The sequence below is a fragment of the Chenopodium album genome, chromosome 18, assembly GCF_948465745.1.
Source record: "Chenopodium album chromosome 18, dcCheAlbu1.1, whole genome shotgun sequence".
In the NCBI taxonomy this organism is placed as follows: Eukaryota; Viridiplantae; Streptophyta; class Magnoliopsida; order Caryophyllales; family Amaranthaceae; genus Chenopodium; species Chenopodium album.
Window position 1 is genome coordinate 26,850,701 of NC_137851.1, and position 27,072 is coordinate 26,877,772.

The 27,072-nt window shown below is 35.9% G+C and overlaps 2 protein-coding genes across 4 annotated transcripts in view; one reads left to right on the forward strand and one right to left on the reverse strand.

Moving 5' to 3' along the window:
- The first annotated feature begins 2,064 nt into the window (after positions 1-2,064).
- LOC145592016 (uncharacterized) lies at positions 2,065-2,475 on the forward strand. Its single transcript, XM_081648483.1, has one exon. The coding sequence runs from the start codon at positions 2,065-2,067 to the stop codon at positions 2,473-2,475; it is 411 nt and encodes a 136-aa protein (XP_081504609.1).
- A 58-nt stretch (positions 2,476-2,533) lies between these two features.
- LOC145592339 (phospholipid-transporting ATPase 2-like) overlaps positions 2,534-27,072 on the reverse strand; it is a 28,433-nt gene continuing 3,894 nt past the window's right edge. Inside the window, exons 4-25 of one of the 3 annotated variants that reach the window (XM_081648785.1) lie at positions 25,150-25,266; positions 24,273-24,365; positions 24,005-24,179; positions 21,127-21,293; positions 20,895-20,999; positions 19,665-19,762; positions 19,446-19,588; positions 18,058-18,154; positions 17,815-17,924; positions 17,563-17,727; positions 16,469-16,623; positions 16,306-16,386; positions 11,851-11,971; positions 9,477-9,583; positions 7,429-7,560; positions 6,911-7,064; positions 5,136-5,253; positions 4,864-5,037; positions 4,359-4,410; positions 3,895-4,022; positions 3,378-3,528; positions 2,534-3,251 (exon numbers count right to left, since the gene is read on the reverse strand). In XM_081648785.1, coding sequence (XP_081504911.1) covers positions 2,919-3,251; positions 3,378-3,528; positions 3,895-4,022; positions 4,359-4,410; positions 4,864-5,037; positions 5,136-5,253; positions 6,911-7,064; positions 7,429-7,560; positions 9,477-9,583; positions 11,851-11,971; positions 16,306-16,386; positions 16,469-16,623; positions 17,563-17,727; positions 17,815-17,924; positions 18,058-18,154; positions 19,446-19,588; positions 19,665-19,762; positions 20,895-20,999; positions 21,127-21,293; positions 24,005-24,179; positions 24,273-24,365; positions 25,150-25,266 — 2,976 coding nt within the window. In that variant the 3' untranslated portion in view covers positions 2,534-2,918. Of the gene's footprint in view, positions 3,252-3,377; positions 3,529-3,894; positions 4,039-4,358; positions 4,411-4,863; positions 5,038-5,135; positions 5,254-6,910; positions 7,065-7,428; positions 7,561-9,476; positions 9,584-11,850; positions 11,972-16,305; positions 16,387-16,468; positions 16,624-17,562; positions 17,728-17,814; positions 17,925-18,057; positions 18,155-19,445; positions 19,589-19,664; positions 19,763-20,894; positions 21,000-21,126; positions 21,294-24,004; positions 24,180-24,272; positions 24,366-25,149; positions 25,267-27,072 lie in introns of those variants that run through there. The other 2 variants (XM_081648786.1, XR_014102363.1) reach the window with 2 other exon arrangements.

Genomic DNA, 27,072 nt, shown 5'->3' on the forward strand with positions numbered 1-27,072 from the left:
ACCTGCGGTGTCCCCACCTCAATCCCCTGACCCCACCCATACCCCGTTTCGCTACCCTGCCATCAATCGCATCTCGCTACCTTCGACGCCTCCCATTTCATCTCTTCCTTCTCCGACCCCCTGTTCCTCTCTCCTCTCGCCTCTCCCAAATCACCTCCATTCTCTCTCCTCTCCTTGTTTTGTAGTTGGTGTGATTGTTGTCGGTGGTTGGTGGTGTTTGATGGTGATTCACGTTTAGGGTGCCCAACATGGTGGTTTCGATGGATGGGCTAGATTGGGTAGCCGGTAGGTGGTGAGATCAGATTTGGTAGTGGGAATTTAGGTTTAAGAGCAGGTGGTTTTTTAATGTTAAATAATCAAACCAATAATATGTTGATACTTTGCTCATTTTACCCGATTAATAGGTTAACAAAATTTTGATACTAATTTGAGAAGGAACCCCCTATAGTTGAGATTATTTTGATTTAAATCATAGTTGGGATTAAAATGTGAAGGAAATCAATAGTTTGGATTATTTTTGTTAATTTTTCCTAATAACTTTTCCTTTATTATTTCATTTATCTTATACAAATTACATTTTAATTTTTAATTCCACATTGCTACTGCCGTGCGATATTAATCTACCTTATCAAATGAGTAGTATACCTTATGAAATGAGTAGTTTACAATACGAATTGGAAGTGACAAGATTTGCGTTTTTTGTTGTATTAAATGACCGTTTAAATTACACAATCATAGCTATACTTATATGTTTAGATATCGCTTCATCTAGCTAGATGTGTTCATAAACAAGTGCAACTCACGTTGCTTAAATATAATGAAAATCTCGTCCATAATTCAAATGAAATGAGCCAAGCCGAGTTTATAGCCTATTCGAGTTACCTAACAAGATCAAATGCGAGTCACATAGCAAGATTAAGTTTAGTCAAGCTTTAATCAAGAAATATCAAGATCAAGTTATCAAGCAAGATCAAGATTAAGTTATCAAGCAAGATTAAGTTTAATCAAGTTTTAATCAAGCAAGATCAAGTTATCAAGCAAGATAAAGTTCAATCAAGCTTCTATCAAGCAAGATCAAGATCAAGTTATCAATTTTAATCAAGCAAGATCAAGTTCCCTAAACCCCTCTCCTTCACCAGCCACCGCTGCCAACTTTCACTTCCTCGGTTGGCGCCTCTCGCGCGTCCCCATTTCCCATTTCCCACTTCCTTGAACCAATAACCCCTCACCCTGAAATCTTCCTCCTTTCCCCACGGAACCCCCTAAAACTATCTCCCACCACCGAAAAACCCTAACCGAACCTTTCCCATCATCTCTACGGTTTCTGTTAGGGTTTTTGAAGGTGGGGGATGAGTTTTAGGGGGTTTTGTGGGCAGAGGAATGGTGGTTTCGGGATGGGTTGGTGGTTGGGCGGAAGAGGAAAGGGGGTCGGCGCCGGCACCGGGGGAGGTTGGATCTGCGCTGCCGGTGCCGGAGAGCAGAGAAGGGTGGAGCGGTGGCTAATAATCTTTTAAAAATTATAAATAACTAATCACATTAAATTGCTAAACCAATAATATTTTGACACATGTTCCATATAACCTGTTAATCAAGTCAATAACCGATTATAACTTGTTTTAGGCAAAAACTCCACAAAGTTTATATTATTTAGAAATAATTAAAAAAATTGACTTGTTTATAACGGACTGCTTAAATTTGTATTATTTTGACAATTTTCCAAAAAAAAATATATATATATTTTTATTGGCGGGTACTAATATGATAAGTTAATAATAACAATAGTGGGTGGGTTATTTCTAAAAAAATCCTTATTTTAAGGATATTATCTAAAAGCAACTGATTGAATTTTGCGATGAGAAGGAAAAAAAGAAAAAGTAACATGTCCACATAACATTAATTGGCTCGTATGCACAGGTATGTAGATGATTTTGGTGCATATAACAAGAAAATTTATACGCCTGCCCCTGTGAACTCAACTGCAACAGCAAACGATGAATAGCTCCTCCTAGGGGCATTGTCAAGGTGAATGCAGACGCTTCTCTAGCTGAGGATGGCTGGGCTGGAATGGGTGTAGTGGTTCGTGATGGTGAAGGAAAGGTGCTGTTGGCTACGTCCCATAGAGTGAGAGCTTGGTGGTCCCCTGAAGTGGCTGAAGCAAAGGCTTTGTGCTTTGCAGTCGGTGTTGCCAGGAAATATGGGTATAAGGATGTAATTTTGGAAACCAATTGCCAAGTTGTTGTGAACCGACTATCCAAGGGAGCGGTGTACTCTGATCTTGATGGTATTCTTGAGGATATTTTATTTTTATGTAATGATTTTTCTTCTTTTGCTTGGGCTCATGTTAAGAGAGATGGCAACAATGTTGCGCATCATTTAGCTAAATTAAGGCCCTTCGGTGTAGAGCAAGTATGGGTGAATCATTGTCCCCCGGAAGTTGCTCCCTATGTACTTTCGGACACTTTGTCCCTTGATTAATGATTACACCGTTTGGTTTCCCTCAAAAAAAAAAAAAAAAGTAACATGTCCACAAGAATAATAGAGAAAGTAATATATAATACATTATTAATTTTTTATTCAAATTTTTATTGTAATTACATTTTGATTTTGATTTTGATTTATCCCAATTAATACAAAGTTTGATCAACCACCACCACAACGTAGAATCCATGCGATGAGTGAAAAAACCACCCCGTAAGTATTAGAGATAAGCATCCTTGCGAATGTCACTCTGAAAATAGAATGTTATTACAAGGTTAAACTCAAAATTGTAACCCCATCCCCAAAAAATGTGCATAAACCCCGTTTTTTTCCCTCTGTACACATAATACTCACATTCTATATTTAGCCTAAATGATGATATTACAAACAATACAAGGGCTATTGTATGATAAGCTATACACTCTCATCATGCTGCAGAATCAATTCGTCTTACAATTTCTCGAGTAGTTAGAAGATAACCTGCCTTGTGTCTGGAAAAACTCAAATGGTGTCCCTGGGCCAAATGACCTTCTGGTGGAATTCGGCGAGCCAGGCAACAGAGGCTCAAACACTGGAGTCCTCTTCGGGTGAGCTACAGACATGGGTATAGCTTCATTCTCAATTAGCCTAGGCTGCGGTTCAATATTACCTAGAGATAAGATGGGGCCACCCAAGCGCTCAGCTTGCTGTAATAGGTTGATCTTACTTGGTCTATATGTAAAGCGGAAGTATTTTAGAGCTAGTATGGGACCCATTCCCGCAACAACAATTAGCTGAAACAAACACACAGGTTTCTGTCAGTCAAACAAAAAAAAAAAAAAACAGAAGTAGAAGAAAGCAACAGGCAAGGAAAGGTATCTATAGGGAGTCTAACAGATATCCATAGAGTAGAGACTTACAAACATAGTAATCCAGTACGATGGTTGCTTACACAACCGGAACATGATTGTGTGCATTCCTGAAGATGGAATAGTGCTGACAATGAGATTGATGATGTAGAAGGCAATCAAATTCCCCCATATTGCAAGGTGCTGTAATATCGTAAAAGAACTAAAACCAGGGAAACAAGAACATAAGTTTGACAGGATAAACTAACAAGGGGGCTAAGTAAGAAATAACAATACTATAGATCAACTCAATCGAGGTACATTACTGGGCCAAAGTGTGAACCACCCCAATCTCTCTTTTTAAAATATATAGCTCCAGAAATTGCAATTTAATAACTGCATTTAATGATGAAAGGTTTTAGAGACCCGCATTGGATCCCAAGGGAGTTGCCTGTAACTGGGGGGAGGGGGTTGGGGAGGAAGAAAAAAACCTACATCTTTTATTCGAAATTCCTCGCCAGCATATTACTTTCTTCAACCAGCATATTCTAAATCTAGCAATCAGAGACAAGTATTTTTTAGGGCTTACTTTGTTTCCAGTGCTACAACAAAAGCTTGCAGCCAAATGCATCCAGACAGCGCAACCATAGCTACCTGCTCCGTTTCACTTTTTTCACCAGCATATGCATTTAAACTGATAATAAATACAACAATAGCCTGCATATTGCATCAACTTGACCAGTTAAATACAAGCAAGAAGATGAATATATAGGAAATTAGCTCAATGGATAAATGCAACTTAAATACATCAGTCCCTGATGGATAACCAGTACCAAATGCAATCAGGAATTTACAGTGTGTGAATAGACTTTCCTAAGGTAGCAGATAAAGATGATCAAACTAGTGAAAATTGTCTCATGGGGGTAGAAATGCCTGAAGAAATTAATTGTTATGCTTAAAATTTGTGCACTAACTCACTAAGGACTTTCATTTCGTCACTATTCTCAATAGAATTACAACATTATAGACGCAAATGAGGATTAAAATACGTACATGGAAAAGAGACCGTCCAAACCACCCAGCAAAGGTACTTGGATTCAGAACCCTGTTACAAAGGAGCAACTATGAGACGCACAGTACACTCAGCTGATTATATATTAAATGCTAAATCAGATATTTTTATTTTTATAAACACTTTATCCCAATAAGAGTTATAATCAAAAGAATTGTCTTAAAATAACATAAAGATATAAAATCAATGCCGAGCAAATTCATATAATTATTGAGAAATATAGATTTAATCTGTCTCACCCAGTCTGACAAAAAACTTCTACTAGAATGTACCATAAGTTTTTCACCAACATATCCTGATCAGTCTTTTACCCATTATTCTGCAAAATTAAATGATTTCACTAGGTATTTAAACTACTCTTTCCATCATCTCTGAAGACATCAAACTAAACATGCATTTAACAAGGCAGCAAACCAACAAATTAATTGATATTTTTTATTTCTTTAGTGAACCATATATTTCAAGCTCCAAGAGAAAAGTGCAGACCTTCCAGCTTGACAGTAAAATAAGATCTGGGGATGCTGCATAACTGTCCTCTCATTTAGATCTTTGTCAAGGACACTAACTAGCACAGGAACACTTGTGTAGAAAACATTATAAGCCATTAAACTGACAGAATTGAAAAGGCTAGTTCCAGATATGCCTGAAACAAAAGAGTAACTGAATGTCCCAGAAGGCCAGAAGAGTTAGGTATATTGTATTAAATGAAGCCAAATAAAAGAAAAGTACAAAGATTAAGAGCTTTAAAAGTGGCGTACAATATTTGTATGAAGCAGATAATTAGGGACTTGTAAAAGGAGTATTGGGAAAGAAATGCAGTGCGGTTATATGAATAGCGTCCATGCACAAGAATCAATCTCTTTAAAAATTGGAATCCTGCAATTGAGATATTCTTGTGAGACACATTAACATAAGATTTTAGACCAAAGTCAAGCCTCAAAAACACATCCAACGTGTTTAAGAGGCTTCCAAGATCCATGTCAAAATATTTATCTAAGAAGGAACATGTAATAAACAGTTTACCATACTAATTAAATTCTTAATCAGAAACAATATGCTCCTCTTCCATAAATTAGCTTGAAAATGAATTATCTGTAATATGTATAAATTTTATAAGGTCAAAAGATGTTCAATCATCTTCAGTTAGAGAGATGATCCTGCAACCTACAATTAACAATCAGGATTTTTTTAATGTGTGGCAATATGGTAGTCGCTTAAAATCATCAAGACCCAAATATGGGCAACTGACTGACAGCCTGAGTTGATAAAATACAAAAAGAAAATGATATAAGAGGTGCCTTTTGGATAAATCCGAGTCTGAAAACTTATTTATGGACAAAGTCTGGACACAACTCTAAATCTTCTACCAAAAAAAAAGGAAACAATATTACTCATACATTTATAGGAAACTACCAATAGATCAAGGCCATGTTTATATACCTTGGTTTTCTCATTCCCTATATCAACTATTATCTTTCCATATTCATCAATGGATAATTCCATCCATTTACTTTATGTACTACTTCCTCCATTCTGGAATAATTGACTATATGTATGTGAAATTATAAAACTGTTAATTACACTTATTTAACAACAATTGACATGGTAATGCTTGTTTTGTTTTTTTTTTTTCTCTTTTTCTTTTAATAAATAGCTATAGTCAAAGTTAGGATATGAATGGAGTAAAAAGTCAAACTGTATTATGAGGAACGGAGGTAGTATCTAGAATTCTTAGAAATATTTAATTTATTGCCAAGGACCACTTGATACATCTCACATAGTAGTTCATAAAAAAACCCTCTAGCACAATTAAAGATGCATGTCTATCCATTATGTGTAACAGAAGGCTACATTGGGCACCTGATACAACTAAGCTGCCATGATCTAAAAGTCCTAGGAAAGTTTTTGTAAGAAAATTGCTGATGATTGAGGGAAAGGAAATAAGAAGATAAGCTTACTAACTTTTTTCCTATCTCATCAACAGATAATATCCGAAAGGAAAGGATAAGCTAGCCTACTTCAACAAAAGAAATAATTTAATGCAAACAAATACTTCCTCCGTATTTTAATACTTGCAACACTTCCCTAAAATGGAAATGTCACAATACTTGCAACACACTATAATTGGAAAGTTTTTTAGATTGAAAGTTGTACTATTACCCTTATTTAAAGGTCATGGCCCAGCCTCATTTTGAGTATATCAAATCATGTGAGGCCCACTATTTTTAATTACCATGAAAAAGTGTGTTGCAAGTATTAAAAAACGGAGGAAGTATATTTTTCAGACTAAACAAGCAATTGCTTTAACTGATAATTTTTTTTTTTTTTAAAAAAAAAAGAAGAGAGACTAAGAAGATTTTAGTTTCCCTAATGAATGTTAACTTTTCTTAATTAAAATTCCATAACTGGTAATAAAGATAATTAACTCGACACAGCAACAAAAAAAAAACAACAAAAGTTCTTGACTAAAAACCAAACCACAATTAATTATATGAGATGAGTAAAATTAACAAAAAAAACTTGAAAAACGTACTCCCAATGCTATAATCGGCTGCCCTTGCAGCCTGTAATCCTTCCCTCCCACTGATTCCAACACCAATATCAGCTTGCTGTATCATCTTTACATCATTGCCACCATCACCAATAGCCAATGTTTTATAGTCACATGACTTTAAGAGCTGTACAAGCTGCAATCAAGGGTCAAAAAATAATCACGATGCATTCACGAACACCCATACGTCCATGTAATATCAATTTTTAGATAACAATTAATCTTCCAGCACAAGAAGTTAGCCTAAATAGGTAAGATTTCTTGGGCTTCAGGGATACAGAATTCTATCAGTTTTGGGGCACCCATCTACCTTGTGCAAAAAGTGCATAGCCATGTTTTAAATTGTTTATGAGCAACAAATCATAGAAAAGTTCATCAAACTTCTTTTGTAACTATACTTAGGTTCGACATTAAAAAATCAATGGATGAAAGTGCATTGGGTAAGAAAATATGATGTAATCATGTAGAGACCACATATAGAAAGTCACAACAAACTGCACCTGTGCCTTCTGTGATGGAGTCATACGGCAACATATGGCAGTTCTTGACAGTACTGCTAATTCAGAGAACTCTTTTTTGCTATGCTTCAGTGCAATTTCAAGTGCCCAGCCATCTATTACAAAGGCTACATCCTGCATTAATAGGAAAAAAATGAAAAGAAAATATTGATGGAAGAACATAGAATGATATGAAACAGCCATGAGAAAGACATCTATTGCTTTCCGTCTCCCCTTCTTGCCATATTTTCTAAGGATAAATCATAAACAGATGACAAATGGTGGAAAAGCTAGATATATGCAACTATTACTGTGTGCAAAGCATTGTCAGCTGCACTGCATATATAAACTAAATGCTCTCCCCCTCACAAATAAAGCATTCTTCTAATTTCACTTTCAAATACAAGTGTATGCATTTCCAATTAGTACCTATAATTTTTATTCCCTTTAAGATGAAACACTTATAATCTTACATCGCACACAAAATTAATCTCATTCTTAGTGAGTTCTCAGTTAGATTTGTCTTCATTAATACTTTCCAATTACTATTTTATTTTATTTTATTTTATTTTACAATTTCACTTCTTGATAATTAAAAATATAGATGTTTAAATATGCATAAGCAAGCATGAACCAAGAGATGTTCATCTAAACAATTGGCAGAAGTACAGCATATCAGTAACAACAAATTTCTCATACTGCTAAAAAATTGCAATAGATAATTTAATGGAAAAATTGAAAAGAATAATCCCACCTTTGCTCAATCTGCTCAAAACGAGCCAACCTTTGCAAAATCTGGGAACAAGCCCACCTTCACCCCTATTTTCTCAAAACAAGCCTTTAACCGATTCTTTAAGTTAGTAACCAGATTTAGAAGGTGACTTGACACGTGTCACCTTCTAATTGGTTCAATTTTTTTAATAAAAAAAAACATTTTTTTTTAAAAAAAACTTTTCTCTCTCCAGCCTTCTCCTTCCTTCAGCCACTGCCACTACCGCCCCTCCCCCCTCCGCCCTAGCGGCCACCCCCTCACCGCCGCAGCGCTACCCCGCCTAAATGGCTACTCAAACCCCTTCCCGAAACCCCAGCAGCCAGCCCGAAAACTCCACCTCCATCTCAAATAAACCAACCCAGAAATTGAGACTCCTAACATGGCTAAGTGTCTCCTGCTTCAATAATGATAAAATCAGGTAGTTGTAAGAGAGTTTACTTGGATTTTGGATTTAAATTTATGGAAGAAAAAAGAAAGTAACTGTGCTGCTGTTGTTACCAATGATTATGAAATTGAAGAAGGTGAGAAGGTTTTTGGGGTGGCTGGATTGGGTATTTTGGGCTGGCTGGGTTTCAGGGTAGTTGGGTGGGGTTTCCGGGTGGCTGGGTGGGGTTTTCCGGGACAGAGGGCAGGCTTTCCGAGGTGGAGGTGGCAGGGAATAACGATGGGGGTGGGGCTGCCATTGAAGTTGGTGGACTGGTGGTTAGGGTGGGAGGAGAGAGATTAAAGGGAAAAATAAAAAATAAAAAACCAGCTAAACAAGTCAAAGGTAAAAAGGCTTGTTTTGAGAAAATAGGGATGAAAGGTGGGCTTGTTTCCAGATTTTGCAAAGGTTGGCTCGTTTTGAGCAGATCAAGCAAAGGTGGAATTATTCTTTTCACTTTTTCCTAATTTAATCTTCGACAAATCCATGTCATAAGAAATTTGTCGAGCGTCACAAAGTCAGCGAACCCATCTATGTATCAACTTATTTCGTTTTCACATTTTTTTTCTACATACATTAACTTAAAAGTAGGTTAATGAATCAAGAGACAGTTGTAAATGAATTTATTTATATATTCAAATAAACAATTCATAATCGGTATATTCCTTTAAACCAGCCACTATACAAACTTTGAAGATCATTTACTTGAGTTATTGATCAGAGGAGCCATAGCTTCTAAAAAAATGAATGGATTATTAACAGTTCACACAAACAGAAAATATAGAGTAACAAACACAGTGGAGACTGGAGAGTCCTATCATCAGACCAAAACCACTAAAAATGATATAACAGTACCTTTGGCTCAGCAGTTGTTTTTCTCATTGTACGCAGGACCCTTTCCAAGTTTCTGCGAACTTCATCTGCTGTCTTTCCATCAATCAACAGGAGCTGACCTTTTGGTTCTGTCCAAAGTTCAGAAAAAGTTATAACCCTTATTATTGAGATGATAGACATGATACGATCATCTCAGTATCTGTAGATAGGAAAAGAAAGCGAAGCAAGTGAATTCCACATATATTACATGGAAATGAGGTCATGTATTCAACAAATGCTGAGCTAAGTATCTAATCCTTCTGATGAAAAAAATTGGAACAGAGCAACTTGGATAATGATAAAGAAAGGGAGTTAGTATTCACCTTACTTCCTTTTATTCTCTTTTGTCTTTTTTGGGGAACAGTGTGCAATTATCTAAATATTCAATTTATGAGTGATCCTCAAGAGAGGGATTAGGTGAACTCCCTATCCTACTGACCTTCCTTGAATCTTGATGGCCCTGACAGTGATTATATATTGTTGAAAGTTGATATTGTAGATTGAATAAAGCATAAGGATAAAGTGTCCTCACAAAGTAAACAAATTTACAAATAACCCCAACTCCTCGGTTACCAGATTGAGTAATACTTGAAACCCCCCAACTGCCTTGGATCATATAGATTAAATTATTGCGAAGTGGTACCCAAGAACTGTATGCCCTTTGTGGCTCTCTCTAAATAAAACCTATGGCCAGATTTGCTACTAGTCAAGGCATGTCCAAAAGGAAAAATTGCCCGAAATAATCCTACCTTTGGGGCATCCGCTAATAATAATCCCACCTTTGGGTTATTTTTAAATAATCCCACCTTTAATGTCAATTCTCTTTAAATGGTCCCAACCGGTCAACTTATTATAGCAAGTTACCTGACACGTGGCGGCGTGTGATTGCTTCAAAAAAAAAAAAATTATAATGAAAAAAATAAAAAATAAAAACAATTAAATATTTAAAAACCACTCCACCGGCTGCCCAAGCCACCTTCCCCCCGCCTGACTCCATGACCGCCCACCCCCAGCAGCCCAAAGTCCTGCCTGCCCCCCGGCACCAGAGCGCCGCGCCGACCGCCATCCCCCTTTCCCCTTGAACCGTCGACTTTCTTCTGGGACTTTTGATGGGCTTCATTAACAAGCTTTTCAAGGTCCAAATCGATTCTGGTTGAAGGAAATCACTGGTATGAACTTCATGGGTACCACTCCAATTAGAAACGGTATGAAGATCATCAAGAGTTGGGCTTTGTTGTGCTTGGTGTTTTCAGGGAGAGGGAAGGAGTAGTAAGTTCCAACGCCGCAGCCGAGGAGGAGTGTGTAGCCGATGTATTTGCGGGTTTTGGCGGCAGAAGAAGAGGAACTTGGCTCAGAGGAGAGAGAAGAGAAATGGCGAGGGGTTAAGGAGAGAGAATTTGTGGGGTCCGTTGGTGGTGGCTGGGGGTTAACATGGCCGCCGGCAACTTGGGTGTAAATTAATTTTAATTTTATTTTTTTAGAAAAAAACTTTAAAATAGTTAATCAATAGCTAATTACTAATAATCATTTCTTAAAACAAAATTAAAATTAAAACTTATTTTTTGACAATCACGTGATGACACGCGTAAATTAATTTTTTTAAAAATAAAGTTTACCTATTCAACCGGTTCCAAGTAAAATGGGACCATTAAAAAAGATCGGGGGGTAAAGGTGGGATTATTTTAAAATAACTCAAAAGTGGGATTATTTTTAACGGATGCCCCAAAGCTGGGATTATTGTGGGCAATTTTTCCAATCCAAAAAGGGACATTTTCTTGAATTTGGTGACGGACATGACTGACCAAACCTCTCTTATTCCTTTTTTATTCACTTTAACTCAACCAATCTCCACTATCTTAATGTTTTATTACCATCTAATAAACATGTGCATAAGGCATATAGGGCGTTTATTGGGGCACGCAAGGATTAGAACGCATCTAGCACATGGAAAAGGACGCATTGAAAGGCTGTTCATGTAGATTTTAAGTTTTTGTACCACACATATGAGATTCATATTAGCATGAAGCACTTTAAACATGAGGAACCATTTATAAAAGTTATTGTTGCCAGAATAAGAAATTACAGAGATTCAGGAAAAGAGTAGGCTCTCTATCCAATGGATCATTTGAGATAATGTATATTAGACAAATGAGATAGTGCTGATGTTCTATTACATCAACAAATAGATCCCCAAAGCAGAGGAGGTGTCTGTCTATAAGATATTGAAAATGTATGTGTGAAACTTCTGAGATTTGAGGCTTCATGTTTTTCAAGATTGGTTTTCATATCTCTGGGGCTTTACCCAATTTATATACCGATATAAAAGGAAAACAGCAATTAGCACAAATTAAAGTACCTGGGGATACAAAATTGCAAGAAAGAGCAATTTGAATAGCAGTTCCCTGCTTGTCTCCAGTTAACATCCAAAAGTTTATTCCAGCTTTTCTGAGAGTCTCAATGGTTTCTGGTACCCCATTCTGCACAACACAGAAGCATACCAATAAAAAGAAGTACCAATGCAGGTTTTGCAAATCTTCTCTGTTTTTTCTCAAATAAACAAATCCACAAAGATACGAAGAACGCACCTCGTGTTAAGCATTTACTTTCATTATTTACTAGGGGTGAGCAAAAATTTAGGGTACCCTGGAACCGGAACCTGCTCGAAACCGCAGGTTCCGGAACCTGAGACGGGTAATAAAAATGGGAACCTATTGCAACAGGTTCCGGTTCCGGGTAATAAAATTTTGGACCAACCTGCAGGGTACCCTGTTAGTATAGGTTTCCTATAGGGTACATGAAACCGGAACCTATCATTTAAGCCCAAGTATAAAAGCCCTATATCAAAATTGTATAATTAATGGTATTAATATAAGTATTTGTAATTTTGTATTAAATATTTAGACAATCAAGAAACTATTAAGCTTAGTTTGAAAGACAGGGTACCCTGTTCCGGAACCGGTTGGTTCCGGCTCCCAATTTTTAGGAACCTAGTTCCAGTTCCTATTTTTAGGAATCTGTTGCAACAGGTTTCGGTTTCGGTTCCGGGTCCTTACAGGGTACCCTGCTATGCTCACCCCTATTATTTACTCACCTCGTGCTTTGCAAGCTTTACTTATTTCTTTTGCTAATGTTTTCTCAATTTCTCATACCTTAATGTTTTTACTAGCATGTTTTTCCTCTCCTTCTAATCCCCTTACCACTCTTTTAAAACTCTCGTAAATTTTATTTGTATACTCTTTCTGTTTTTCACTTTACACACTTCTCTAACTTTTCTTCAATTGATTATTTTGCTATGCTCTTTTTCCTTTTCGGACGGTTCCTTAAGAAGGTTCCTTAAATCATTTTGTTGATGTTGTTGTAAACAACAAATCCTAAGTATGCACGACAAAGAGGCCTGGATCTAATAACAAAAACAAAAAACAAAAACAACTGAAAACCAGTATCAAGTCAAAATCTTGTAATCCCTCAGCACCACTATAAAGTTTCTATTCAGAATAACAGAATGGAGGATAATGTTAAGAAAGAGGAGTTTAATTGATTAATTTCAGGAAAAAACAGCAATAACAAAAGGATATTCAAACTTCGACAAGTTTGATTCTCACCTATTTAACAATCTAAAAGCAAACTTAAACTCTCATCAATACTCAAGATGAATTTCCACCCTCCAATCTTCCCTATAATATTGCTTCCCCTCTAGATAACTACCTACCTATTTCATCAAGCAAACTATATTATAACACCACTACGTAAGTAACCCCCCCATCCCACTCCACCTTACTTTGTTGCTTATCACAACCTAACTCCAAACTTTCACCCTGTCCTTTCCTTAAGGTAGACAGTAGTTCGCATTTGACTCCTGGCCTAGGCAACAATGATCCACATCCCACTTGTCGCTACACAAAACCGAGATAATACATCAGCTTGACATGAAACTACCCAGCAGTAAGCTTTTATCTTTTCTTTCAATGGTTGAGCCATGAAAATTAGTTATGAGACTTCCATGGAATGACATCAAGAGTAGGATGGGTTTGGTGCTGGAATCTGGTGAGTTGGGAGGCATAATAAAAACAATTTCTGTACAAAAGGTTAGATATGGTTATGAACTGTTGTAATGTCCAGGTGAACTTCTTAGTGCTTGCTGTTGGGTTTGCAATAGGATGAATGAGGCTAAACTGAGGTAAAGAGGTGGATAGGTGCTGGAGTTGGAGTTTTGTGGGCTGAGAATGGGTGAGAAGGTCGGGTTTAATAATGTTGGAGTTGTAAGGTGAAGGATGGAAGTATGGGGGCTGAAAGTTTTAGGCATTGGGTATCAACCTAGTGGGGCTCATGCCCTCTCTTTATGGGCTTAGATGAGCTACTAATCAAGGGATTAATGTTTGATATATTTGTGGGGTTATCCAAACTTGGGTTGGGTTTATAGGTGAGGTGAGGATTGAAATAAATGGTTAAGAGAATGTCCACAATCCCTTGCTTTACATCTACAGATAAATGAGTTGTCATTCAGATCCTTTCCCATTTTTCCCAATTTAATTGCAAGCTCCTTATCCAACCTCAAGGTGTGTGATCAAATTACCCTTAATAATGTCTGCAGAATTATTCTCTAGGGCAGCAACAAAGTCGATGTTATCCCTGTCACTTCCTTAAAGCTTCACTAATTTTTTCTTCATCATGATGACAATTTCTGACAGAGACATCACGGCCATCACCGCAGCAACCTTCAATGACAAAATTGATAACACCCAGACCATCATCATACCCACTATCATTGGCAGTTCAGCACTTGCACTTAACCCTTTGATTCACCAAACCGTCAGAACCATGCCCCACCAGATGCACAAACCATTGACTATCCTGAGTGGACGATTTACCCTCTTTTGATTGCTTATTCCTCCGCCCATGGAAAGGATAGTAATTTTACCCGCAAGCCTCCAGGTCCGCCAACTAAATAATAGCTGTTTTACTTATTTCACTTTTCAAAATACTAAGCATGCATATGTGATAGGCATGCAAAAGCAATGACCTTGTTGCCAAGACAGTGAAAAAAAAAAAAGTTAACAATAAACACTATAAAAATCCAAGAATTCCCTATTAAAACTGTTTGGTTCAACTTATTTTATCTGAAGCACAACAAAAGTGCACCACAAAAATGAGTTAATAATGGATATGGGAAAAAATGAGTTAACAAAAAACACTATAAAATCCAACATTTGCCCTATTAAAACTATTTTTGGCTCAACTTATTTTGTCTAAAGCACAACAAAACTGCACCCAAAAAAAAAAGACAAAAACATACATTGTTTGCTCTGATGCATTTTATCCACATCATCTATATAAAATTGCACAAAAGATACCCCTGGATTTATTTCTTCAACTTTTTTTTTTTTTTTTTTTTTGAAACACTTCAACTTTTTTTTTATTTTGACAAAACAAAATGATAAAGACTAATAATCTAATGTGATATCTGGTTTGGACCAAACACCACATTAAATTGCAGTTTGCAGAGCGGTTTAACTCCAAAAAAATTTAGAAACAGCATCAAAACCACAAAACTATAATCGGCTAAAATTCCCAAACCACTAATAAACTATTTGGTTTGCAGTTTGGACTGCACTCTGAACAGCCCCAAGCAGTTCATCAGAATCAAAGTATCATAACATTATAAGGACTAAAGAAACTATAATGGTTCTAGCTCCTTATTTACTTGACATCAAAAAGAACCCAGTTGCAAAAAGCATATGCTAATATCATATCTGGCCAACCATATTATAGAACTAGTCTTATGAAAATTTCTTCCACCATTAAATAATCACAAAAGTTCTCTCCAACAAATTATAGCTATGTTTCATTATCCACTACCATCTTTACTTCCTACATCTCTCAGTCTTCATCTTCTCCATTCTACCCTACCACCGTGCCGTACCAGTACCACATCAGCAACTCCTACCCCATACCCTATAGTGTCATCAACCAAAAACTCATCCTTTCCCACAGCTCCGACAACCAAATTCACATGTATAACCAATCTAAGCTTCTTTGCTTATGACATAGCTTGAGTAAATCAGCAAAATAAAGTACTTGGTAAGTCGGAATTGACAAGAGGTTACGGATCAATACCCAAATTCAACCACCAAGCATAGTTCATTATTTCTTATTGATTGTATTTTCTCTACCGATTCAAAATTTTGTCAAGTTTTCTCATCTAGTTGCTAATTTGATGGGTTTTGCTTTGTAGTTCTTGTTCTTTCATATATGTTGAGTGGCTTTTTATTTTAGAATTGGTTTGAAATGCTACTATAATCTTTGCCATGTTTTTATTAACATTATTTTTCAATTAGATGTTGGATTCAATTGTGGTAGGTTCCCAATCTCTCTTTAAATTGTTGGATGTTAGAGGTATTGTGGTGGTTTTGGGGCAATGAAATTTAAGTGATTGTGGTAGTATGGTATTGGTGGTGGTGGTGGTGGGTGGGTGATGTAACAGTGGTAATAGTCATGATATCTATGGCCATGCTTCCCAAAATGACAGTGGGTGCTTGGTGTTGAGTGCCAAGGGAAGAACTGTATTTTTGACATTCTCTCTCCATTTCCTTAACATATTATCCATTCAGAGATGGTACGACTATTTATGAACAGAAGACGTATAAAATATATGAACTTGCTCAGAAAGGGCACAAAACCAAGCAAAAAAAATAAAATTATATGAATGCAAAAACAAACAGCAATAAACATGCCATAAGTTTGCAATCAAAACTTAAGTTTTTCCACGCCGAAATTAGAAAAAAACTTAACGTCTTCATAATAGGGTACTTACTTGTAAACAGTCTTCTATTGCAGTCACTGCAAGAATTTCAAGGTCATGTTCTATTAATTGGCACACTTCAGCTATCCGCCACTGCAAATCAATGTGTATTATATTCAAGGAAAACAAGATATTGTTATATAATCATATAGATAATGGTGAGATGTAGAGTTACCTCCCTATCAACCAAAGTACTACTAGCCTCCTTAAACATCAAAGACCATTCATGATATTCATCCTCCTTAAGCTCACGATATGCCAAACATAAAGTCCGTAATCCCAGTTGAGCGTAATGTTCAACAGCTTCGGTAAATGTCCGTATATGTTGACCTAGTTTCAGAAAGCAAGCACTCAATAAATTGGCAAAAGGAATATCATGTCTATAATAAAAACAGCAAAAAATACCGTGTTAATCCTGTGAAGGCACATCTCTTGACTACAGAACCAAGGCCCACACTAGCAAGCATGATGCACATCATCATCAGAAATAAAAACTTCATATCAAAATAGGTCAAAGAAAAAAAATGGCATTTAAGTTGGGTGACATTATGAAGAAGAATTTTGAGAGGTTTTAAGACAAAATAACTCACTTCAACACCAGGGAAATTTTAAATTTTTAACAGGTGGCGATTACACCACACTAAAAACTATTAACAATTATTTCGTGTACAGACATGAGAGATACTGAAATTGAGAGGAAAAAAAACATTATTCAAATATTTGAGAATATATATTGAGAGAGAGATTAGAATCCAGGTACTTGTCTTTTCACAACTCCCTTTCTTGGTCTGTTTATCAACTTAATCTAATTGAAAAGACTAGGTCAAAACTTTACATAACCAACTCGTTTTAGTAAACGCCTACTATAATGCTCCATGTTCCACACAATTTTCCATGTCAACCATCTCGAAAATAAGACCATTAAAAAAACACTGCATAACTGCATTCACAAACACACCAAACATCACTCAATACCGTATCTTTAATATAAGTGTTATGTGAACCATCTCTACAACTTTGACAGGCTATATTAATTGTCCCTCTCAAAGGATCATGAGATTCTATAGCATGATTTCCAATAAAAAGATCAAGACCTCCCCCCCCCCCCCCCCCCTTAGTTTTTGCCACTCAAAAATAAAATAATATAATAAAATATATTAAAAGAAGAGGACCTATTATTAAACCCACTGAGGCATGATCTTGGATGGTCCAAATGGGAGCAGCCTTACCCCTACTATTCAAAAAAGAAAACCAAGGAAGGTTTTTTACCAGTATTTGCACAAGGGAAAATTGCTTCATCAGCCCCTTTCAACAATAGCATAATCTTCCCATTCTGATAATCTCTCACGACAACTGACATTCTCTTCCTATCAGAGGTGAACTCCAGTACGTCCAGTAGTTCATATTGTATCAATGACCCATTGCAATTGATCTCTGGAAAAAAAATTCAAATTATGAGCCTGGCAGATATATAAACACCTGACATGTACTTATATAGATAAGACAGAAACAGAATGATACCAAGAACATTTGCAGCCTTATTGATTAGAACCATATGCAGTTGAGCAGCAGCATGAACTAGGGCCTCTTCATCCTGAGATTGTGACTTATACACAACATCTCCCCTTTTACTGAAGATTGAGATAGACAAAAACGGACAACACAGAACTTTACCATAAGATCAAACGCAAACCTCAGCAGTACAAATCATACAAAAGGAAAGAGCCTAATTAAAGTGACATTCAATTCAAATATAAAGGTCACCTCTTTGTTGGTATAACTGTATTACATATTGCCATAACAGTTAGAGATCTGATGATATCTGAAGAGCCACTGGAAACAGCATCGAGAAGTGCAGCATCTGTAAAATATATGTAAAGAATTAAGATCCAGCACACAAACCCCAAACAAATTTATACACGATCAAACCAGGCTTCCCATGTAGTTTAACAGGTTTAGGAATATTGAAGAAGCATTTACCATGAGGACAACTGGTGTAATCACAGAATTATAGAGGAAACATTTATAGGTAAAAATAGGTCTGATATTTAAACATCCAAGGAATAAGCAGTAAGTCTATTGTGTTTTATTATCATGCCATACATTTGCTGCTTCACACATTACAGAATTGGCAGTTATGAGAATACAATTCAAATAAAAGCTGCACCCAAATAAATTATATTTAAATACACAATAAACCAAAACATAAGGCTATACCCCTTTCCCCTCTTCCACACCAACTGTAGTCAAGTAATGCAGGGACGACAGGAGATCTTTTTCCTAGAAAACCAGAAATCTATTTCTTTAAACCTCTGATTGGAAAAGTAGCAATTGTTCCGCTAATTCAACAGCTATAACTTAGGCCAGATTCCTTATCCTTTACTTGCACAAAATTAAAACACTGCTAGGACGATCAGGCAATCAGTAACCAGTTTAACAACAGTATATGGTACTCCACCAACCTTAACAACACATGGATTCTGCGGCCTAGACTCAACACCAAGTACTAAAGAGCTTAATTAGCCCTCAAGTGATCCTCATACACAAGAATCCTCAACCTCGCTGAGTTTTTTAACATTCTGTGAATTCACTCAGTTTTTTAAAGATATGAAATTGCCTCATCATTTCCCACAAAAAGCCTCTTGCTTAAAATACAATCATATTCTCTTACTTGGAGTCACTCATCTTAAAAAACCTATATACTTCCTTTGTTCCAAATTAGCTGACATGTATTCCTTTTTCGGAATTTTCTTTTTGGTTGAAATGTTTCTATTTTAGGTAGGTTTTAAAAAGTTCAATTCCTATTTTTCAAAATTTCTAATCTTTTAAAAGTTGATAAGTAATTGTCAGAGGAGATTTTTATTCATTAATAAGACCTATAGAAAGTAAACAGACCTGGGCCACCTGGCAATTGTAGAAGCCAGAATAAAAAATCTCAAACACACCATTCGTCATTTATTTATTTAATATCCCAGGAAAGCCAGTTTCAGATTTTAACAAAGGAATACTCTGAAAAGATATATTTTGAAAACACCCATATAGTACCTGTGAATGTATGCCACTACAAAATTTGAAGACCTAATGCAATACAAATGAAACTGAAACAGCAAATTACAGATAACAGCATCACAAATTCCTTGCCAAAAACAAACCTTTCAGGGCATCCCCATTCTCACTCCCGTAGAAAACTCCACCAATGCAGCACTTCTTGAAGACCATTTTGTTCTCGGTTAAGGTGCCAGTTTTATCAGTCAAAATATATTCAACTTGTCCCAAGTCTTCACTAATTGCTGTACTGCAAAAGAAAATACAATTATATCCTTCCACATTCATTGTTTATTGGACTTATAGAGCAAAGAATCATATCTTACTTTGCTGCATGAGAAGGGACACCAGTTTTTTGGTCAAACATTTCAAGATCCCAGTCAATAAACTTAGCATATAAACTCTTTACCAGATCAAGAGATACCTGCCAAAATCAAAGTATACAAACTTCACATATAAGACGCACTGCACAGAGTTATACATAACTAATTATTATTGTTTCAACACCAGTATACATGTTCATCAGTCCAAAGCCAGTATACATGTCCGTCTAACTCCAAAATCAGAATACATGCTCATCTAACTCAAATTAGAGTACATATCAAAGTTTTGTACGTTTTCAGATACAGACATCTACACGACCAAAACTTCTGTTATTAGTATGTCATTTTCTACGGTTATACCTGTCAATGAACAGGTTTCTCATAGTATCTCCATATAATCCTAATCACTACTTCAGTTACAGATCTAAAACTTCGAAATAAACCAAAGGACAGTTTACAGTACCAGATACTCATTCTATATGGCCCAGTTTTTCTTGATGCCCACTTATTGAAAGTAACAGTAAATACGAAGAGAATGGCATAGTCTAGGACTTGAACATAATCAAGAACCCACCTAACCATTAAAAAATATTTTCAATTGAAAAGGCAGGCAGTTTTTAAAATGTGAACCAGGCAATAACCCCCAGCCACTTAAAATGAAACTTGAATATTGAGTGCATCTGTGCAAAGGCTTATTCCTATTAAGTGATACAGAAAATAAACTAGACAGACACCAACAGGATGTCACATTGTCACCCATATACAGAGGAAAGATGAAGATTGAAGGACTCATTCAATCAAGCTATTGTGAAAACATTTATCTAAGTAAGCAAAAAATGCCAAGTGTCACTCAGAACTTAATACTTGACAACAGCTACATAAAAACTTCAAAGAAAGGAACCATGACATGCAAACAGCAGAGGACAGAAAAACAGCAATAAGAATGAAATGGTTTATAATATCACTAGGAGAAGCAATGTAGAAGGAAATAAAGAGGAAAGATCAATTAGGAGCAGAGAGCTCCAAGCAATCCCTGAACAGAGCACGCCAATATGATACATATAAGGAGACACGGGAAAGAAAAGAAGGGGATGATAAGTTGAAAAAAGCCACAAGGGTAAGCGAAACAAAAAATGACGCACGCAGACAATTGAAAAGGGTATCAAAGAAACATGCTAACCCACAAAAGCAAGTTCGTTCAAACTTACAGGGGAGGTAAAATAAGCTGCCTACCTTTATTGAAATGGGAATCATTATGGAACATAGCAGCTCAAACCGTAAAGGGATAATCAGCAGTTCATACCATGGGCTCTCCTTGGGATATAAAACGTACCATTGCTGCCAGAGAAAGGAGAAGAAAGGAGAAATATAAGGCAGGCACTAATTTTTACAACATTTTTCTAACTTATATAGACACAAACAAACAGTTAATTAACTTATACAACATTTGCAAGCAGAAGCAGACCTTCCTTGCTTCACTATCCTTCCAGACATTTCCAGCTACACCAAGAACAGTCACAACCACTATCTGGAAAACAAATATTGCCCCAGTCAACTTGTCAATCATAGCATCAACAGCAGTTAACTTGGGCTCAGGGATCCCCCGGCTCATTCCAAGCTTGGTTTCATTGCCTGGATATAGAAAATGGGGGAAATGTCAAGTAAAAGAATACAGCAGCTTCAATGTATCTTTTCAAAATCTCAAGCCGTCACTAGAAAGTAGAAACATTGCACCAAATATTTGAAAATCACAAATTTTAATTTTCTCCACATGAACTCAAGTGGCAAAGAATTTAGATAATCAACATCACCTAATGGCCTTATGCTTGATATTGATCTATTGTAGTTCAAATGTTGTTCACATGATATCAACCAAAGATTCAGCATCAATTGTTGATGTAACTTTTAGAATAATAATCAATTACCCAATAATGGTTGAAGTTTACAAAAGACACCCGAGTCTCAAAATTGGTTTTAAATTGCATATACAAACTTATTAAATTCTTGTTCTTGTAACTAGGGGTGTTAATAAGCCTTACAAGTTCGAAAACTTTTAAAGCTCACCTTGAAAATTTTCACGAGTTGAGCAAAACAAAGCTTAGCTCAAAAACCTTTGAGTAAACTCAAAATGTTTATTTACTTTTATTTACTATTGTTATTGTATCACACTTCATGCGTTCTTTTTTACTTGACGCTTGCCAGTGCATAATTTTAATTGTCAATATCTTCAATTCTATATTATATGTAAAAATTAAAACAATCAGATAACATGATAGGATATTTTGAGATGATTCAAACAAGATCTCACATGACTGTTTTTCTAATGTATAAATCACAAAAGTCAAAGGCGCATGTGTGAATAGTGTAAAAGTCAAAATGGTCAAGAAAAAACGAACGGAAAAAAGTAGATAATAAAATCTAACTGGAATCTTTTGTTAAAAGTTAAGACCATATTGGTGGAAGATCAACAAGATTATAGCCCGAAGAAAGTTATAATTTTTAAAATCAAGTTGAGTTTTATGATAATATAAACTTAAAAGATAAAGCACAACAAAGTTTGAGATTAAGTTCAATTAAAAGTATAATGAGCTTTTCCAAGATGAAATAATCATGCATAAAACTTTTAAGCAAACATGGATGTCAGGAAGGAACTCTCAAAAAAGAAAAAGAAAACAAAAAAAAAAAAAAAAAAAAAAAATGGAACTCTGAGGTCCTTTGACTATCAAATATAACTCCCTTTCTTCCTCATCTCCAATCAAGATTACGAATTACCTAGTCAACTTAGAGATATTAGTGGTTCTACAGTATTTTAAACATTTTTTCCCCTCTCCTATAGCTAGATTTCATCGTGTTCATTAAGTCAAAAACCTACCACTTGGATAATACCTGATTCTATTTGTAGTTCTGTACTGCCTTGCACCAGCAAGAATGCACTGTACTGGGAGCGGCTTGAGTTGAAAAGGGGCAACACCTCTGACTCTCAAAGTGCCGTAGACCGTGTGCCTAGGCATGCTTTTGAAACTCTTTTTTCTTTTAAGTGAAAATACCATCAGCAAACCTACCATGTCACCCGTGCAGTATAGGCAAGAGCTAAATCCATCACAAAGCCACAGACACACTTTAATGAATTACAAATATTTTTGTCCACAAATCAAGGTGCAGCTCCATATAAAGCACTTGACTCTACCTGTAGGCTATACAACAGCATCAAGAAACATATCTGACAAAACAAGCTTTCCTCAAAGATCTTTTGTTCAGTCGGTGACAAGTAAATGTGTAGCCACAAGATCCTCAAAGAAACTCTAATATCCATTCAATTTTAAGAGGAAGGCTGTGTTTGGTAACTAGCTTATTTGACCAACATTAGCTTATTGTCTATTAAATAAGCTAATTCAAGGTGTTTAGTGGGAAGCTTATTTAATGAGCTTATTCCACTAAATAAGCTCTTTTTCAAAAGCTCCTTTTAGGAGCTTTTTCAATTAGCTTATTCAATTCTTATAGTGAAATGACACTTATACCCCATTTAATTTAAAATCCTATATGAACTACCTACCCCACAATTAGCTTTTTGGTCATTTAACATAATCAATCAGCTTTAACCAATCAGCTGTTTACCAAACATTTTCATACAATCAGCTAATAAAATAAGTTAGTCAAATCAACTAACACAATCAGTTTCAGCTTTCAGCTTTTCCCCAAACACGGCCAAAAGCAAAATTGCACATCAACGTTAAGAAGGAACGGTATGCTGAACAAAACGTCAGTCATACAGCCGAATAGTACAAATCATCAAAGGGATAATTGTTTCTAACTCCCACACCCGCTCTCTTCGCTTCTCTTCCCCTCTCCAACTCAGACTTAAACTCTACATGACTACCTGAGTTAACAAGCCAATCACCCATTTCAAACCAGGACTAAGCAATGACCACACACTTACACTTACTCTTCACAAGGAACTAGTTATAGCAGTAAAAAACACCTTCTCATATTGATAGAGCAAGTGAGAGTAACGGGGGTAACAAATGATAAAGAAGGTAATAAAAGACGTAAGCGAAAATCTTATAACACATAATTTTTCTATGTTCTGGAGAGCAAAACTTTAAGAAGCGAATAAATCTACATGAGACAGGATAACTGATTTTGTGCTTGTATCAGGTAGACTATAGACTTATAGAGAACTACATCAGCGAAGAAATTCTTCGTTTAACCCCACAGCCCAGATAAATTTGCATAAACAAGGATTGCTTGTCGGCAAAGAATACACAAATAGTTTTTTGCAAGAAAGTATAGATAATCAGATCATCTTCTGTTTGTTGAATAACAAAGTAGGACTGAGGACTGACCAGTGTAGACTGCAACTCCACAAGCCCATTCTGTATTCCTCAGATAGCATGACTGAAGAATTGTGTTATCAATTGTTAAAGGGCATAAATCATTGTCAATGAATGGAGGAAATAATCTGAGATTTGCATCAAATCTCATAATATCTTTATCTGGATTAGGGCACTCAATGACCCCCTGCAAATGGTAGAAAATGAATAACATTAATCATGATGTGATTTCCCATCTAAAAAAGTTAAAGGCATAGCTACACTAAATAGGAGATCATGCCTTTATCTTTTGTAGTAGTTCAAAGTCTATGCCCATGCAAGCTGAGGGAACGACTCTTCTCTTCAAATCAGTTTCGCCATCCAATGCAGCAGTCTGTAGTTTTGTTGAGTCAAGGAAAAGGCATCGTAGTTACAAACTTACAATATCAAAGCTATCCTGACCTTATTGATAGATCTGAACATGATATAACACAAGTACTATGATTACTTCTCTTATACATGGATGGGACTCCTTATACAACAAATTAAAAAATAAAAAATAAAAAAAGCATTTCAAAGTAAATGGGCTGACTGACAATTATGGACTTATCAGTAAGTAAAAGACACCGCTTCAGATTCAATTCACTATTGTAAATTTGTGTTTAGGTATACAATCCCAAGAGGTCATTAATAATTTAGGTAATCCCTTAATAATTCAGATTCAATTAAGGATCACTACAGACTAATTCATTTTTTTTATTATACGTAGTAATATAATTTGGTTTGTGCAATCCCTTTGACACCCAAGGATGTTTTTGTAGTTTTACACACATTGCTTTTTACTCGATCTCTTAATCTATTATGTTCAGGTAGACCTTCAGAATAGTTTTTCGGTTGTCAAAGGGAGTACAAAATTTGGGCTGTTCCAAGTCTGAAACAAAGTGGATTTATATTATGTCAATCACTATTGATTCACCGCAAAATTGATTCACTATTTGGATTTGCTTCATATTACAAATCGGTTCATATTACAAAGACAAGCTTCTTTCATAATCAGCTTCACACATTGATTTATTCTTATTCATTAAAAACAAAAAAAATATAAAGTCGTAGTAATAATTGTAATAATGTAATTTAAACAAACAAACTTGAGTGTTGTGAATAGATCAACAAATCACCTCCACATAACATGTTCCTTGCGGATCAGAAGAACCAAGCAAAACAAGATCACATGGAACTTCATCATTTTCACGAAGCCACACAAGATTGCCCACATGAATATCTTGAGATTGAATCTGAAAAAATAAAGTTGCAACAAGGAAAACATCAAATATCAAGTGCAATACATCATACTATCTATTAAAGGAGATCTTAACATATTTGTAGACTTAGTCACCATGACTTATAAGTTATCGTTTCTCATCAATCATAAAAGCCTTTTTGCAATACCCAATTATCCTTCTATTCATAGTTGTTTTGCCTCTTCTAAGGCTCAAGTCAAAGATAGCTTAAAGTTCATAGTCTCAAATTTTGTCCCTGATGGTTGTTAGAAAGAAGATTTCTTTAGCTTAAGGTCTGTTAGTAGAACAAGCTGAAATTGTGAAATCGATAAGCTGCTCAAATCGGTGACTTTTGGTGAAATATATTTTGGTGAATTGTGAAAGAAATAGCCAAAAGCTGAAATATACTTGAAACAATAGTTAACAGCAAACATTGGGTGAAGTTAACAGATTTTGAGAAGCCATCTCATTAATTGACAAGCCAGCTAAAATGAGGAAAGCTGACTTGAAAACGTAAGTTAGCTGAACTTATAATCTATCAGAACAGAAATGCTTACCAAATAAGACATCAAGTTGAAAAGAAAAAATGTGGGGTGAAATACTTGCCGAATATGTTACATAAAATTGGTAGTTAGCTATAGCCTATAGGATTCATAGGAATGCCACATGAGTATGAACCCAAAACGAAATGCTAATACAACACATGCCCCCGTAAAGTAACCAAAGAAAACTCCGCAATCCTATCATTACTCTCCAGCCAAACAAGTGAACTACCCCTTGCGTCTTTCAAACTTCATAAACTAACTGTGTACGGGATCGGAACTTAGGGAGTGTTTGGTGTGTGGGAATTAGAGAGGAGATTAGGAAGCTTGGTCCCAATTTGTAACAAATCCAGCAATGGGATCATAAGAGGGAGGGGGGAGGGATTGAGAACAGAAATTCCTAGTTCCCAGAAATTAAAACCCAGGGGGGCTGGTAATATGGAATGAGAATCAAGAGGGGAGTTGAAATGATTAAATTGTCATACAAGAACAGGAAGAGGAAGAAATGTTGGAAAAGGTATGTAATCTTGTAATTTATCCCCATAATCAATTTCTAATCCTCATCCTACTCTAATTCCCAAACTCTCATTCCCACATACCAAACACCGCTTGAACAGCAAAACAGGTTATCCAATATAAACCCTATTAAAGCAAGTAGTCTTCTAAAACTTGAAATGTTACATGATTACTATGTCTATATTCATGTATAGCTAAGGATGTTGGATGTTGTTTATTCTAGCACTTAGGTTGCATTACCTAATACTCTAATAGGTATTAAATCCAGAACCACTAGGCTCCTAGAGTCCTAGCATAATTAGAACATGCTGCATAATTAGAACCACTAGGCTCCTAGCCTTATTGTCCTTTTATCCCTTGTAAAAGCTAGAGAAAAATCTGTATTTGTAAAAGAGTATACAACTGAGATAGAACTAAGTATGATACTAAAATTCTAGAATTCCATACATCTGAACAAAATATTTTAGACAAAGCGCCAAAAGCATGGGTACATGTGGCTAGAAAAAACCTTAATCCCACAAAAGATTGGTTCAGTTGATATAATATTCCTGACTAGCCACAACAACCAAAACATAGTAATGGAATCCCAGCCCATAAGTAAGCCTCCCATGATGTCTTATAAACTCAAATAGAGAAGTACAAGTTTACAAGGACTGTAGCTAGGTGTCTGGGACAACCCACTCTTCAACATTTAAGGTCAATTCCAACTAAAAACTAGCTTTTGCAATGTAAAACAAAGGAATAATCATAACCCTTAAGCACA

What these genes read in the sequence shown, in the direction of transcription:
- LOC145592016 (XM_081648483.1), top strand. Translation starts at nt 2,065, where the DNA reads ATGGGTGTAGTGGTTCGTGATGGTGAAGGAAAGGTGCTGTTGGCTACG.